Raw genomic sequence first — 16879 nt, 5'->3', positions numbered from 1 at the left:
GATTATTCAAAATTCAAAATGAGGTAAACAAAATGAAAATTGTGGCTTCTCTCAGACCCTCTGCAAGCTTAAACCACAAACAATCTTAATAAGGTTAACATGTTAAATCACTGTTCCAACAGCTTTGCCCCCTTTCTTTCTTCAAAAATTTTGGATACAAGTTAAACAATGTCACTGCTTAAAGCTAAAGCATGAAGAATGCCTGTAACTGCTCTTTATGACTCAGTTGTTCATTTTTGTTAATGTATGATGCCTCTTAAGGCACACATCATGCATAAAAATAAGTGAATTCACAGCATGTAAGGCAGTTTTCTGCAACTGACAATCATGATGCTAAAATGCATGGCTTGTGCTGGTTGTGTTATTACTATGTAAATATGAGTATATGCAGTGCATACATAAAATCCTTATTGTCAGGGACTATCAGAAAAAATGTAAAAATGTAGAGGTAGTATGGCCTTTCCTACTTGCCAATAGTAGATGGCTATATTTCAGAGGTTATCTGAAAAAACTCTAGCTGAAACATAAAGCTGGGGGAACAGACATAAATGCTGTGACAGACTAATATGGAGTATCTGCTTTGTACAGAAGTAAAAGAGCTGTGTTGCACACGGTAACGAGAACATCCTCAACCCCACAAAAAGACAAGTGTTCCCCATTTCAGCCTACACCAAGACTTACTATTAAATCACATTTTCTATTGGGTCTTCAGAGTCTACATCAGGGCATAATTAATTTAGCACTCTCTATCTTACGTTAGACAACTATTAGCGTTGGAGAGTTTGAATATGGTGTTCACCTATGAAAGATAAGAACTCTAAAGAGCACTTTTATAGGTTTTCATAAAATGACAGGGACAAAGGCTGGAATGAGCGTTAGCAGTGAATACTAAAATAATGAGCAGACGGTGTTTGTTCCAATGACTTTTCAGTTCCTGCCAACACCAGCCGAGTTTGTAGGTGGACAGCACTGACAAATGTTCAGACTGGCACAAAATATCAAAAAGCGACACAGGGCTGGCTCTAATTTATAGAGGCATGAAAAGGAACAAGCAGGATTTCACTAGACCTTTCACTCTACTCTACCACATGAAATAATGCTCCACCTGAATGCTGTGCATCACTTTTGTGACTGGATCATTTTTATATTTTTTTTCCCTGAATGCTTTTATCCCTTGTGGTAATTCCTAAGGGTCTAGCAGCGTGCAAAGTTCAGAACGCAAAGAGAGCAGTGAGTTCTGATTCAAATCTCAAACCATACAAAACTACAACAAGAGCTTAATGGATGCAATGAAGTATTGTGTTTTGTGAGTTTTGAATACAAGATATGTCCCATGTGGTCCAAAGCATTGTCTGACTGTGCGCTGATTGTCTTCTGAGAATTTATCACCAAGTTAATGATTGTGATACTATGATGCTGTTTTTGAGAAATATTTGGCCTGAACACATAGAACCAAGTTTTCATCGATGCCTACGCAACTCTTTTTAAAAGAGATAAAATGATCCCTCAAAAGGCTTCATGATTGCTCCTGAGGAACAGCAGAAATCAACTGGACAGATCACCCTGTATGGAAGTCCACTCATGTCTCCATTTGTATTGCTTGTTTTAAGGAGTGAGTCTGTTAGGATTCAGGTGGGCAGGTAAAAATCAAAGACACAGCCCAAAGGAAAATAGCTAATTAAGAAACATTACATTTCTTATCTGGACTTATTCAGTCAACTCTCATCAAGGGAAAGCACTGCAGGCCGCTACAATGCCTGAATATTCTGCGAGAGTGTTGGCAAAAAGAATACAGATTGATTTGTGAACCAGGTCTGTATTTAAGTTCTGTTTATGTGGCTATATTTAGACTTAGGTTTTGCTAGGTGCAGAGCTCACCTGAGCCAATGACTGTGCATCAAAACAGTCTCTGTAATGAGGAGTCTAGCAAACTGTGGCAATGTAGGTGTGGAATGTTGGCATCTCCATGGTACATATGTGTTCAAATTGAGAGCTAGCCAGAATGTGTCTGACCAGTAATTTGCCATCTTGTGAGTAAACGGACACATGAATAGGCTCCACAGACTAAAGAGATACTGGAAATAAACTGTTAAAGAACCTCACACCGCACAATCATTTTTACAAATATCAAGGACACCATGACAGCAAATGCATCTTTTTCCCTGTGGAATCTGAATATGGCATGCATGATTTATGAAAAACTAGGTGGGGTAAAAGTAATGGAACTAAATCTGTCTTTTCTCGATTTATCCCTAAATGTTACTAACTAGAATAAAATGCCATATCTCATTTGTTTCCAAGTTAAGAAAACAAAAAGAGGAACAAGAGTTTTAATGTGAGGTAGCATTTGAAATAGATTACAGAACTCAAAATGTGTTAACCTTCTCCTGTTGCTCGGTGCATAATGAGAAACGGCTGCCCTCTTGGTAAACATTTCACTTTTAAGGAGTGCAATTAAGTTCCTTTTTGTCAATCAACGGATGGCTGTAAACATCAACTTGAGGATAAAACAAGGCCCCTGGTGGTACTTGCAGGGAAAATCAGAGACAGCAGTCATGTTAATTCAATCACTCATTAGATATGTTCATGCTGCGGAGTCCTCGCACAAAAACATCACAAATTCCAAGAGTAGAACTTACATGGCCGTGAAGGTCAGTGTTCAGCAGCATCAAAGCACATGTAAGGCAATGCACTCCATCTGCAGAGAGAGATTAATTGAGGATGAATTGCTTAGCCATGCTCTTACTGGGTTACAGCAAAATGTCCATTTTATAAGTATAATTGCAGTCAGACATGTGGGCACAGGAAACAAAGGAAAGCAAAACTGGGACTGGGCACCCATATGGCAAATATTACAAACTTCATTTAACTCTTTTTTCCTCCCATAGAAAACAGATAATTTCACACACAGATAAAGAACCTCTAGACATGCACAAGTATCCAGTGATGACAACAACATCCACCTCTACATAGGGCCAAAGAGTAACATCAATTCCATGGCAACAGTCTTAGCAACAAGGAGATCATTTCAGCTTTTACCCATCTACTGGTCATAGAGGCTTGTTGTTACCAAGATGGTTGCTATGGGGGAGACATGAGACGCCAGTACTGAACAAATGTAGACTGAATAACAGACAATATCAGGTTTTAGCCCTGAATTTTATTCTTTCACTTTATCCACAAAGGACTAAAGCTGAAGTCAAGAATCATCAACACTTGATTACCAGAGGAATGGTGTTTTGATAAGTGGGAAACAGACCTGGTCAAATCCTGTATATCTTTTTTACCATGTCATTTGTCAGTCTGCGAGCTCAATAACTCTAAGGTAATGAGTCATTCTGCTGGGGAACTGTGAATAACTATCCAGAAGACCATCAAGGTAGTATGCCGGGAGGAATTTTGTACGAAGGAAAAGGCTTTTTTCGTGGAAAAGGCTTGTCATAAAACCCGCAAAATACCAGAAAATGGGTTTAAGAATTCCTGCATTCCAATGAGCATAATAAAAACCAGACAGTGACTGTATGATTAATTACTTGAATAATGTTTTGGTACAACATATGGATTGGTTGCTCAGAGAGTGATTCAGCCTAATCGTGGAGAATGGAGATTCTCCAGTCACAATGCCACTTAGTTCAATTAGGTTTTTAAAAAATCAGATCAATTTAATTACACTTATCAAAACCTACTTTATGTTCAGTGATTAACATTTATCTAGACCAACAAGGTGACAAAATTAGTCTGGGAATCGTGTACCTTTTGAGGCGATGATGGTGGGGTTACATTGATAGTACCTATTGGAGAAGTGGATTAAAACCCGCTCTCTCTCTTGGGTTTCACCCATTAGTGCAAAAGCTTTCAGAAAGGTTCTGCAAAGAAGAACAAACACACATGTGACCAAACTGCTTCAAATCAAATTCAGACTGGAATAATGCCTGCTCTCTACATTATTCTATGAAAAGAGTCTCAAAGCATGATGAAAAAATTTGGTTTATTTTTCAGGCCTGCTCCAACACATTACTGGCTGTCAGTGTGTATTATGATCAGCCAGTGGCAGGCCATCCTGTAAACAGCCTATTCACAGTAAATTATCCTGCCTCCCCAACATCAAAGCTACACCACTGCCCAGAGAAAAGAGTTACAGCGATGTCATGAGGATGAATAGAAACTCTCCGTCGCTCTGTCAAGTGGGTAGCACAGGCACTAACTGACATTACCAAGGTGGTCATGTTTGTGGTGGGGTTGGTACCTGAGAGATTGGTCCAATGTCATCCCTGTAAATTCAAAAAAAGTGAGGTACTCTTCGGCAACCATCTTGCTGAAGTCATTGCTGTGGGTACAAAACAGAAAACTTGTTTCAGACAGAGCAGAAATCCACAGTGGCCAATCAAGGTAATCACAGTCACATAACTCTATTATTGATTTGATGGACTTCTTACTTGCGTTAAAATAAATAAATAAATAAAAAACAAAACAAAAAGACCTTTGAAGATCAAGGACCACAATGCTTTTTTTCTTATGTCTGTTTTTGCAGAGCATGCTTGGGGGCACCAAATATCACAGTCACACAAAATGAAACACGATTTTCCTCATTTATTCTAAGGTACAGGTAGGAAAGGTACAGAGACATAGAGAAAATGCATATATAAGAACGGTTTGAAATATTCACACACGAAATTACTTGGCACCACTTTAAAGCCAGCAAATTCACATGTACAGAGCAGATGGACAAATAAGAGGGTGGTAATACTCTCCAGACTTTAATTCAAGCAAAAGTAGGAAAAAAGAATACCACATTCACACAGCATCACAAACTGAGCCAGTCTGTCTCCTTGGTGACACAAAGACCTGCCAGTCACTGTCATAAAAGCTAGTATTTCAAAAGCCTTAGACATAATATCACCAGTAGCATATCAAACATAAGTTCACACACATGGTAAACTTCCAGGTGATTTTTATTCCAACTGCCAATCAACTCAAGTTCAAAGATCTTTAATTGAGACAAGGGATGATATTCTTTTTCCATTTTCATTTGATCAAGAATTATTTTAAATGTGATATGAATTACCTTAAATTGTCAGATTGAGATTTACAAAACTGAGATGCACAGAAACCATATAAAGTGCCATTGTATGACAGATTTTATTTAATGACATATTCCAAACACATTTTAAAATTGATGTTGCTAGCTGTTTATTTTGTGGAGTATGTCAATTGAGGCTCACAACACTTATACCCAAGCTTCTTGTTAACAAGGGAGCTTATGAAAAGGGTTTTCAGTGTGGGAGGAGGAGCCAGACAGATACTTGATACTGACCCCCCCCCTATGGAGGACATCCAATGAACCTTCAGAGGTGCTTAGATTTTCCAACACAGCTCAGAAAATGAAGGTACTCTTTCAGTCTTTTAGGAGTAGTTATTACTTTTGTCTGTTTTTGTTTTATCATGCTGGCCCCATCGCACATCTTTTCATAACTGCAGTGGAACAGGTGCTACACAAAAACATATCAAATGGCTATTTGTTGTGGTATTTCTGACAAATGATTTCTCACCATAGAGAATATACAAGGATAAAACACAGAGGGAGGAATCTGAATATGCCTGAGCTATTCCTGTTAAAAAAGTAATATCAGATAAAAATGTACGACTATGAAACTGTGCTACAAGAAGACAGTGCATTGGATCAACCTCAGTATTTGTGGTAACTAGATAAATTGGCTGAATCACAGTTGCTCCTTGTCCTGCTATATTATAAGTCAGAGCTCTCACGCTAAAATCCAAAGCCAAAACATGTCACATGGGACGTGATCACAAGTGACTAACAAAGTACAATCCAACATACTCACCATGAGAAGCCTAACAACCAATGACATCAAATTAAATGATTGCATCCTTCCAGGGTTGGCTATGACCTTTTTCTCAAGCCAAGGGGAAAAACTGCTCTCCAGGAAAGCCGGACAGCATGGAAAAATAATATCTCTTGACTGTATTTTTCTCGGGCTCTTAGCCCCACTGGCTTTATGCCTTGGCTACTTTATCCTAACTGAGGCATCTAAACATAGAAAACAGTGGGCTGTGGAGAGGGTGAGGTAGCAGCCCCATGCTTCTAAACAGTGATGCAGTTTCTGTACATGCTGAGGCTGTTGCTTTTTCACTTGTTTGGATACGTTTTTCGGGCAATACACGTGTGCATATAAGGAGACAGACAGAGAAAGGGTTCTTTCCCTAAAGAGATGTGTGATGATGATGGGGCCTTTAGAGGGGGTAGTAGTACAGGAAGTCCATTAAGGTCTGACTTTGTATGAGGCCTTGCAGGGCATGTCAGTAAAGACCTACATATTCTTAAGCCCCTCCCAAAATAACAATACTTCAATGATCCATAGAAAATTTAGATGACCAAAGTGATTATTTGACAGTCTTGTTTTAGCTGACCAAATCATGATGAGTGAAAACTTAACATGTTCCATAAATCAGATTAAACAATTTCTAAAGCAGCAAATTCACTAATGAAGGGATAAGAGGTGTGAACTTCAACAGCTCTTCCCCAGAGAAGCGCCTGGTCCTGATTAAGTATGGGCACAATTCAAGTTTGATTAACATATCCCTCATATTTATGCATCAAATCCTCTGTCACAGAAAAGAGACTGAAAGAGTGTGAATACTGAGAGCTTGTGTGACTAACTCACTTCTTGCCCAGGTGTTTGGCTACATCAGAGCGACGGAAGCCCTCCAGGTGGTAAAGGCGTCGGGCGAGGCGTCGAGCGGCCTCCTGGTCCCCACGGTTACCATTGTGCAGTGTGTCAGTGCTGTCCTTCAGTCGCTCTCTGCTGCCCATATCCGAGTCCCAGTCTGAAAATGCGTCCTTCAGCCCTGCATCGCTGCTACAGAAACACAGACAGAGAGAGGAGGTTCAAGGTCATTCTTGAATCCAGACCTGGGGCACAGACAAGAACAGGAATTTCTCTGGCCAAAATAAAACATCTCTATGATTGACTTCATCATCTCACCTCCTGTTGTGCAGACTGATGGAACAAGTCATGTGTCAAGTAACTGACCCCAAGCAAAGTGTATTAACACAAGAAGACTACAAACTATTGATGTTTCCCAAAGAATATCCAACTAGAATTTCAGAACTCTATAGTGCAAAAACTGCACTTGATGTTTGATTGTGCCAAAACGTCTGAATGATGATTTGTAAGGCTGGGACATTCATCAAAGGCTTGTGACCAATGTCACTTTCCTAAATGCTTCCATAAAACACATTATCTAAAGCACATGGCATGGCTCCAGGGCTTAGTGATGCACGTCTGGTTTGTCTGGGTCACCATCAATGTACACTGACCTTACTAGGGGCAGTAAAATAGCAGCCAAAATTCCCTTTAAAAAGCTTACTGCCTAACCACAGTGTGCGCCAGCCATTAAAAGTGATTCACATAGAAAAATCTTCAATCAATCCATTGAAGGAAAAAAAAACAAAAAAACAATCAGCATAGTGCAATTACACAACATTAGGGCTATCTAGTCTGGATTTAGTTTTGTCATTGTGAACCTCCTGCTTGCCCCATAGAGGTGAATTGTGCTATGTAAGACTTGTTCATAAGCCAAGCCAGGGAAGAGACCAAATGATGCAGAAAGAGCAGCTAGACAAGCCATTAGAGACAACTCCCACTGGCATGGCGATGAGAGGCTGCAAAGGAGTGATTACTCCATCTACAGTGGCTAAGTGCTACTCTAATCCATTTCATCTTCAGCCTGGCATGACTGCAGACACACTTCTGCTAAAGGTCTAGTCGTCAAAGGGGACACTCTAAACAAGGCAATGATGATTCAGAGAATGTGACACATTAGTTTCAAGGTTTTCTGCACATACACTAAAGCAAGATGTGCAGAAAAAATGCACTCTCGTGACTCAAATTACAGTCAGTTTAGCATCAAAAATTAACCTCTCCTCTGTCCTGGGCATGTCAGGTATAATGTTAATCTGTGAAAAGAGTTCTTTTCATGATAAATAAATGAACATGGAAATCAAAAGGTAAGAATATAAAACAGGCAATGGCTTTTTAATCAGAAATACCAATAGAGTAGGCTTGGGAAAAAAAAATTCTCATGTTTTGCGAGAATAAAAAAAGTGTCACTTAGGCAGTGTGACCGTGATTTTGGATAATTCCATCCATATAAGCTTTCCATCCATTAAATTTTGTTTACAGCTTGCTTATTTGTGATACACAAAATAAAATGGAAAGTTTAGACTATAGTGCCACCTGTTGATCGTCTAAAAAAACAGCAGCATGGATTATGGATGCACTGCTTGTGAATTGTACGAAACAAGCATCTGAGGTAAAGACAGGATTTTGAAAAGAGTGACTGAAGAGCAAAGAAAGAGATAAAACAATTAATGCTCTTTATAAAGCTACAAGATATTACAAATGGCATTTAAATCAAATTTAAAAGTTCAGACATAAAATACTCATGGGCAGAGAGCAAGCAATTACCCCTTTCATACTGTCTTTTTCACTGATAGTGGAAACAATATGCTTTGCAAATTATTTCTATAATAGTGAGGTATATTAATTGGAGATTGCATATTAAAAGGGAGGTCTGGCCAGAGGGTTTATAACACATAAAATGAACTTGCTAGAAATGTAAGAAACCCTGACAAGCCTTAAATGAACACCACAATGACCAATTTAAAACCATGATGACAGAGGGCAAAGGGACTGGGAAGTGAAAACAAACATACGAACAAATAATTAAAGACATACACTGGAGAGGGTTCATCAAAGTGCAGAACTACGTGTTTTTTTCTACCACAAAGCTACATAAAGCATATCCAAATGCCTTTAAAATTATGCTCCAGGTTGCACTGTAAAGACAACTCAACATGAATTCCATTCTCAATCGTAACTCTTCTTATCAAAGCGTGCAGTGTCATGATCCCTTGAAACAAGACTGTGGGACTAGGCTTTTGTGGCAGAACAGGACTCCTCTAGTGGACGTGAATTAGTTAAGACCCCAGCTCCACCCACAGCTGTGTTATATTTGGAAAGCTCTCCTCCTTTCCCTCAGTGCCCCTCTCTCCCTGTCTCTGACCGGGGCCCTCAGGCGCAGACGAGAGCAGGATGAGAAGAGGAGGACCTGATTACGATGAGGGAGGAGAGTCTCACTATGTTCTCATTCTCTGACTCATACTGAAACAGAGGTGGCTGCACAGACACACTTATGCATGTATAACAACAAAACATATTGACCTGAGCATAATGTTTCAGTTTCTAAAGCACAAATGAGTCACCACAGAAAGGTAAAGGAACAGAAATCCAACAAGCATTTGCAATCTGTGATTTCACTAAAAAATTTAAATACATTAACATTCTTTTGCTGTAGTGACTGTAAGTCAACTGTAAGTGATTGTTTGAGATGCTGCTTAGAGGACGTGAAGAGGGACGTGGAGAACAGGATTTCAATACGGCAATCCATAAAATGAACTCTATGAAATGGGATGCATCCTCCGTGTGCTTCCTCATGAATTTGGCTCATGTCCTTACTGTCAAAGGAACAGCAGGCTCCTACACCCTGAGCACTTCAGTTGCACAATAATTTATAAAAAAAAAAAAAATCTTCCTGAGCAAGGGGAACAGGAACTTGTCTAACATGACGTACACTTCCCCTTTTACTTAAAATGCACGCAGGCTTAAAGAGCTCATGATCTTCAAGAGCATTTCAAATTAGTGAACTTTTTTTTTTACTAGGTCAAGTGTATAATATTTGACGAATATAACAGCACATTTTAGCAAAATTGGCAAAAATGCTAACGTTCTGGGCTCTTGTCCATTCTACGACAGACATAAAAGATTCCATTGACTTGGTTCATAACAGAAATCTTCTTCAAGAAGCACTTGGCAATGTGAGATTCAGATTCTAATATGGGGGCTAGCAACTGGTCCAAATCTGATGTCAGTATTTTTCTGGCAGATGGCTGGACAACCCCACCATAATTAATAAAATGGGAAAAATAAATTAATAAATAGTAAATCTATTTATTTATTTATTTATTTATTCACTTGTTGTTTCTAAAAGGTCTCCTAGCTATAGGACTTTATGATGGATGTTTAGCAAATATTATGTTCTGCACAGACAATTTATCTCACAAAAAAAAATGAAGCATGCGCAAAGACTCTGCATTCCTACCTGCACTTGGCTTAAGCTCACATACAGAAGAGAGAGGTGCTAAGTGTTAATGACAGCTGATGCAAGCTCTTATTTGACTCCTCTAAGCAGTCTGACACATCTAAGAGATTAAGCCTTTATTCCAGTTTACAACAAGACCTTGCGGTAGCAGACATCTGTAGAGACAGTGACATTACATCAGTTAGCTAGCTTCAGGAAGAAAATGGGCTGCCAAGGCAACAGTTCTCAGATACCGACAACAATCACAGGGCTTCAGAGTATTTTCCCTACCCTAAGAGTCCCTCAACACAATGAAGACCCCTCTCAAACATTCTCCGGTTACGGCAAGGTTTATAATATTTCACTGTCCTTCTCCTTGTTAAAGGAAACTCTTGTAATTTCCTGCCCTAAATGGGAGGCTGATCTGAATATTTCATTTTGAGAGGAAGAGTGGCCTTCCACCAAAGATGGTTTCTACACCAAGACTAAACAAATTCACAATTCTAAACTGAAGGGAGTGAACACTACTTAGGTTCCTTGGAGCAAAATAAAAAAAAAAACACAAAGCAGGAGATCCTCAGAGGATGGGACACTAATACACATTTTCTACAGCTGTTTTTGAGGGTAGACTAAGTAGGAAGGTCATCGCTGATGGCATCTGAAATGGGTGGTATGTCTATACATGTGAGCGCAGGGGTAAACATGCGTGTGCATTTTCCCAAAATCAAGCATATGTGTTTTCATCTGGATGCGTGTGTGTGAATGTGATATTAGTGTAACTGATTGTGTGTGAGTAGGTGGATGGTGGGAGGGTAGCCACTGATACTTCATGCCCAAAGGGCTTGGGAAGGATGACAGGTAAATGCTTTGCGGTGTTTACAGATACAGGGTTAGAGACTTTCCCCTGTTTTTTTCCTTCTCCTGTGCACATTTTCACTCTAAGATCTTAAAGCGTTTGGAAATGTATAAAATCTTCAACACGGCGTTAACATACAACAAAGGCAACTGACTCTACCACTGTAAAACAGTTATAAAAGCCAAGTTTAGAAATACACATGAAAATCTGTTTGGCAATTGTATGTTGTAGTAGCATCTTATGAAATTACTGCAAGAAATTTAATGGATGTGACAGTGGTAAATGAGTATGATAACAGTGATGTTATGAAAACAACTGTTTCTAAAATTTCACAATGCAGGGCATTCTTCTGATTTTGTGAGAAAAAACCCCAAAATAAACTACCAACGCTTTCCTTGATTTATATTGAGTTTAAGCTTCTAAATCTCACAACAGTGCTCACAATTACTTCACAAGTCACAAGTTATGCAAGTTGACTCTAACACCATTTCATTTGAAAGACTAGTTTTGATTTACCTGGAATGGTTATTATTAGGGTACAGGAGGTGCTAGCCCTGAACGAGCATTTAAGAGAAACAAGATGTTATAAAGCAGTCCTTCCTGCTGTATGGCATTTGGCACAGTCATTTTCTACAGACACCAAACTGCAGAGACACCGCATGTGCTTAAATATAACAGCACAATAGAATGAGCTAGCAGACACACCCTGAAGTTCATAAAACCCTAGATGCAAACCAAAGTCAGAGTCAAAACAAATGGCTTAAAAAGGAGGCAACAGTTCCTGAGTTTACGCTTGAATTGCCATAGTGTTCTGGCATCTGTAGGGCTGTATTAAAAGGATTCAGGTCTACACTACTTTACCTGTAGCTGGGTATAGAAATCTCATAGGACATTCAACAAACTAACAATGAACAATCCTGAGAGTAAGTGAGGTTCTTGGGTTTGTACCGAAAAACAGAAAACTTTAAAATTACAGAATAACAGTTACTAAAATTTACTACCAAAGACACAATGTCAAAAAATATCTGACACTCAATGGCAAGAAGGCTGCATTCACACTACAGTTAAATATGGATGTCAGTTCTCATTTTTGTACTCAGTGTACACTTTGAATAATTAAGATAGACCATGATAACTGAATTAACTTAGAAGAAAGCGACAACAACCAAAGCTAACTCCAGTTAATATGCTTTTTTTCAAGAATTGGATTTGACTGATAGCAGCTGATGTGCAGCGATTCACTGTAAAACTCCCACAATTTGAAGACATGCTGTGTCAAGAAAGAGATTCAACCAAAGAGGTTCAAAGACTGAGGCCAAAAATAAGTTAGAGTGACTTGGAGAAGCTGAAGTCAGAGGTCTAAATAAAAATACTGAAGTTGAGGTGATGTGGAGAGTGTGTGGTGACCTCAAAATGGACATAGTGATATGAATATAATGACAGAACAAACTGTGAGAGGGGCCAAGAAATTACAAGGTTGTTCTAATACACAACAAATTGTGATGTCTGAAAAGACAACAAAATTCATCTCATGCCAAGGAGAAATGGATTTTAGTAATCATGTGGCAAATTTTTGTTTACTTTGATTTTTGTGATCTTACATGGAACTTGATAAGATAAGCAGAAAAACTTCTTTCCTGGCTATCTGAATGCCAAATATTTATTGCCCAAATACAAGGTAATTCCACTGAAATCCTTTTGTCAGCATTTAATTAAATTAAAGCTATTGATACGTCTGCCCACAGATACCTAGATGAATGAAACATACTGCATCAAATCAGAGAGTGATTCAAACTTTCAATAACACTTTAAATCCTTAGATAAAACTTGAAATACTTAGTAAAGCATTATGTGATCTTTCGTTTTTTCTTTGGGCAAGAACAAATGATGCCATCATTAGTCTTCATTGAGCCATCTAATGCACAAAACTTTAGCCTCTCCCCTCTCACTTCGTCCTCGGCAGATAACCCGTCCAAATCACCTGAACTTTTTGTTTGCTTATCTCCCTCTCCCATCAACATTTTGACTTCTCCCTTTAGTCCTTCCTTCGCCTCTCAAACTCCCAGAGCTTATCGCCTTGCTTTTGGCAGTATCTCGACATACTACATTGCTCTGCCATGTACAATATAGCATAATTCACTCGTCTGTAGTAGAGTAATTTAGCGGTTTCCGAGTTATGGGGAGGAGAACTGAGAAGGGTGGATTCGTCCACATTCCAGTGCAGAACAGTATTAAATTCTTTTGAACAAATTCAGTGGCTTACTTAAAAAATTTTTGAAAACAAGTACTGAGTCAAATATATTGTGCACGGCGTTCTCTGTCTCGACGTGTGCATTTTTGTATGGCTACTGCACAGAGGCAACTGCATTTATATCTGCGGTTGTCGATTATCAAAACAACACTGTGAGCGCAGCCTAAATTTCCCCAACTTAAATATGGTAAATAAAACCCATTGTATAATAAAGATACTACATTGAAAGAATCCTCGGCAGATCATGAGGTCTATCAGGCTTATCAGATGAACTTTAAGAACGCCGAGTCTCTCAAGAAGACAAAGTTTTTAACTGACAATAGGTACACAAGCGGTCAGTCTCCACGACCAAACTGCATGACAGTGACCATGCAAAAATATGTTAAGGTACACTGTGTCTCGTCTTAAAACTTTTGAATAGCTTTACGGAAAACGCAAGTCTGAGTGCGCACTACCACATGCTGCCTAATTACTTTACTGGCACTCGAATGAAAGGTTTTCTCCCCAAGGAAAAGCCAGCTGTAAATCAGCATCTTTCAGACATAACGGGTAATCCGTCGCCCCACCCTCTCCGCAAAGTTTTTTGTTTGTTTGTTTGTTTTTTAAAAGGGGGTTTAACTTTGGCTATTAACCATCCATCTAGATCTAGTTAATGTGTAACTTATCGAATGACATAGTTACACATAACAGCACATTTCATTGAGATGTTTATAAAATGACGCCGGGTTCTTACACTTACTGTTTACCTGCAATACTTCACGCACTCTTCCACAGAGAAAAGCGCCGTTTACTTCAAATTTTCACCAAGCGGTCGGCTAGAGTGTTATTCCAAACGCATTTCCAGGTTAAACAGTGAGCCTTGCTCCAGTATATCGAGTCCAGAAAAATAAGCTCCATAATATTACATATAACGAAGGCGGAAAAAAGTCTGCTTTGTTGAATCCCAACTCCTCCACTACTCCGCTATAATGTAGTGGCATTTCCCACAAACCATTGCACCTAAGACAAAAAGCAGCTACCTTGGAAATGAGTCTTTTCAGATGGAAGAAGAGAAAGTTGTATCGTCGTATCCACAGACTTCGCTACATAACTTCCCCTTCAGCGGCAAGCCCAAAGAGAACCGCTTTCAGTGATAATGAATTACAGATGCGGAAAAAAAGAAGATGGCTAACTTTTAAAACCTCAGATGATAGCGGCGTGTCAGCTGAATGAAATACACGTGGGGGTTCCGTGACAGAATTCTTCAGTTATGTTCATGCAACTGAATAAGGCACTGCTGTGTTTTCCTTTTGCCTGCGGAATCGCAATAAATGTCTGTAGGCTAACATGTTTTCAAACCTGTTAAACTACACTGACATCTGAGATTCAGCCTTTAACTATGTTTTGATAACAACGTCTAAGTTTGCATCAGCCAAATTTCACTGCACGTAAGAAATTACAAAGAAAAATGTTTAAGGGAAACACTTTCAGCACCTTCATATTCCAGCAAAATGACTTCAGATTTTAAAAGAATCTTGCACAAAACACTCCACCTTATATGGTGTAACCTCAACACTATACAGATCATCTTTTAAATATTAGTGATATGAACCACAAGCAGCAGTGACTAAATAGTGCAGAATATGAAAACACAAATGGTAGTTGTCAAAAAGAAACCAGTGTTCGGGGATTTGGTGCAGAGGATCATGCACATGCTGTGCATGTGCACTGTCTATGCCAATTCATTTCCACCACCAGTTACCACAGGCAGTACACACTAATAGTGTTTGCTTTTTCTGAGGCCAAAGAGGGTGTGTCCACAGCTGCCTAAATATTTCTCTGCAGTGACTCTGCTGAGTGTCCTCATCTAGGCCTCAGGAAACCTCCAGGAGGCCCTCTCCACTACTGTACATCCTCAGTGAAGGATATCTGACCGGCCGGGCCTGAGTTATACGGCTTCAAGCAAAGAAAAATACAGGCTGTAACCAGAGCTGTGTGAATGAACTATGTGAGATTAGCCACTTCTATGAAAACATGAGCACTAGTCAGTTTAAGACAGGGCTGTACATTGTAGCACCTGTTAAGAAAGAACAGGCTTTCATTGTCCATGTGAGAAAGAACATCCACAATATTCTTAACAATCACATTTAAGGATACCAAATGCCTTATCATTGATCATGTTGCCGCTTAGTTTCCTTTCATAGGAATTCACTTTCCTCTTCTGTCTGTAAAATGCATGAGCTAAAGCAAATCGACGTTAAAGACCTGTCATTTTGACTAACTAAACCTTGTTAATATTGCATTTTAGTTGAAATTACAGGGGTGGTACAAGTTTTCCCTACTTTTTTTCCCCACTGAGAGGATAAATTGTGGCACAGATGTCTAATATTGATAATGAAATTATACATTTTTAATTACATTGATGTGAGATTAGAGCCATCCACTGCTACTTTCTGAACTTGAAAAATCTGTGTAATCTAAAAGTCCAATAACTCAAATATTTTCATTCCTCATGCACATAATTTTGTCATCATTTTTAGAACACTTCTTACAGTTTTAGTGATGAATAATCACAGATGATGAATTCCATATGCATCAGAGAGCCATGCCCAGGTGGAACTCTTTCCGCATACACTGCCTCACACTGAAAGAATGTGAGAGAATGAAATCATTCTTCCTCAAATCTGGTCTCTACTTCTTTAGTTTTAGTTCTACTTCTGGAATCATCATCATCTACATTTATTTCCTTTGTGGCCTCTGTCACCTAACAGGGAAGTGACCAAAACCAGGAAGTCATTCTTTCACTATGACACACCATGGAAACCCCAGAAACACAGATACTTCAAAATGCCTCTCACTTCATCAAATAAGTGGTTCTAAAATAACTTCATGATTTCCTCACAAGAGAACCATAACAAAGGAAGAATAAGTCAGCTTACATGGCTACCCATCAACTGTTAGATTAAACTAGAACTTTTAAATGGTGTAAATTTGCTGGAAAGTTAAGAAATGTGAAAATATATCCAAACCACAGAAGAACAGAATGCGAACTTGTGGTAAAAAAAAATGTGTTTCCAGGCCAAATGAAGTCCAATTAAAGTGAATACAAACAGACATTACAAAGACAAATTTTTCAATAACTCAGACCCATACAAAAAGGAGCATTGTGTCTGTTTTAAAAGAGAGTGTGCACTATAACATAGCAATAAAGGGGAAAAACTAAGAATACCTTCCATAACTGCAGGCATGTTCTGTTACACAGTGAATGGAATTAAAAGATTAATGTAACATGACATACTTATAAGGCAGTTCAGCCATGTAGGCATGTGAGTAAGTATATATATATATATATATATATATATATATATATATATATATATATATATATATTTATTTACATATTAATGACATTTAATGCTTTTGTTCAGATATGTATGTTTTCTGCATCCCTTTACCAGTGTCAGACTACACTGTAGTTTAACAATGTAGATGATGTACATATTCATAAGGGTCACAACTCTGATTACATACTTGTTCTAATAAGATTCATGAACAATAAAATAATAAACTACACTACAATAAAATAAAATAAAATAAAATAAATATATAAAAAAATAAATAAACAAAACTAA

The 16879-nt window shown here is 38.6% G+C and overlaps 1 protein-coding gene across 1 annotated transcript in view; it reads right to left on the bottom strand.

Annotated features, from left to right (window-relative positions):
* LOC115807519 (PH and SEC7 domain-containing protein 3-like) overlaps nucleotides 1-16879 on the bottom strand; it is a 57620-nt gene that overhangs the window by 32403 nt on the left and 8338 nt on the right. The window contains exons 3-6 of the mRNA XM_030768543.1: nucleotides 6684-6878; nucleotides 4247-4327; nucleotides 3754-3866; nucleotides 2640-2698 (exon numbers count right to left, since the gene is read on the bottom strand). Coding sequence (XP_030624403.1) covers nucleotides 2640-2698; nucleotides 3754-3866; nucleotides 4247-4327; nucleotides 6684-6878 — 448 coding nt within the window. The remainder of the gene's footprint in view (nucleotides 1-2639; nucleotides 2699-3753; nucleotides 3867-4246; nucleotides 4328-6683; nucleotides 6879-16879) is intronic.

The sequence above is a fragment of the Chanos chanos genome, chromosome 3, assembly GCF_902362185.1.
Source record: "Chanos chanos chromosome 3, fChaCha1.1, whole genome shotgun sequence".
Taxonomy (NCBI): Eukaryota; Metazoa; Chordata; class Actinopteri; order Gonorynchiformes; family Chanidae; genus Chanos; species Chanos chanos.
This window is presented reverse-complemented; position numbering and strand designations above follow the sequence as displayed.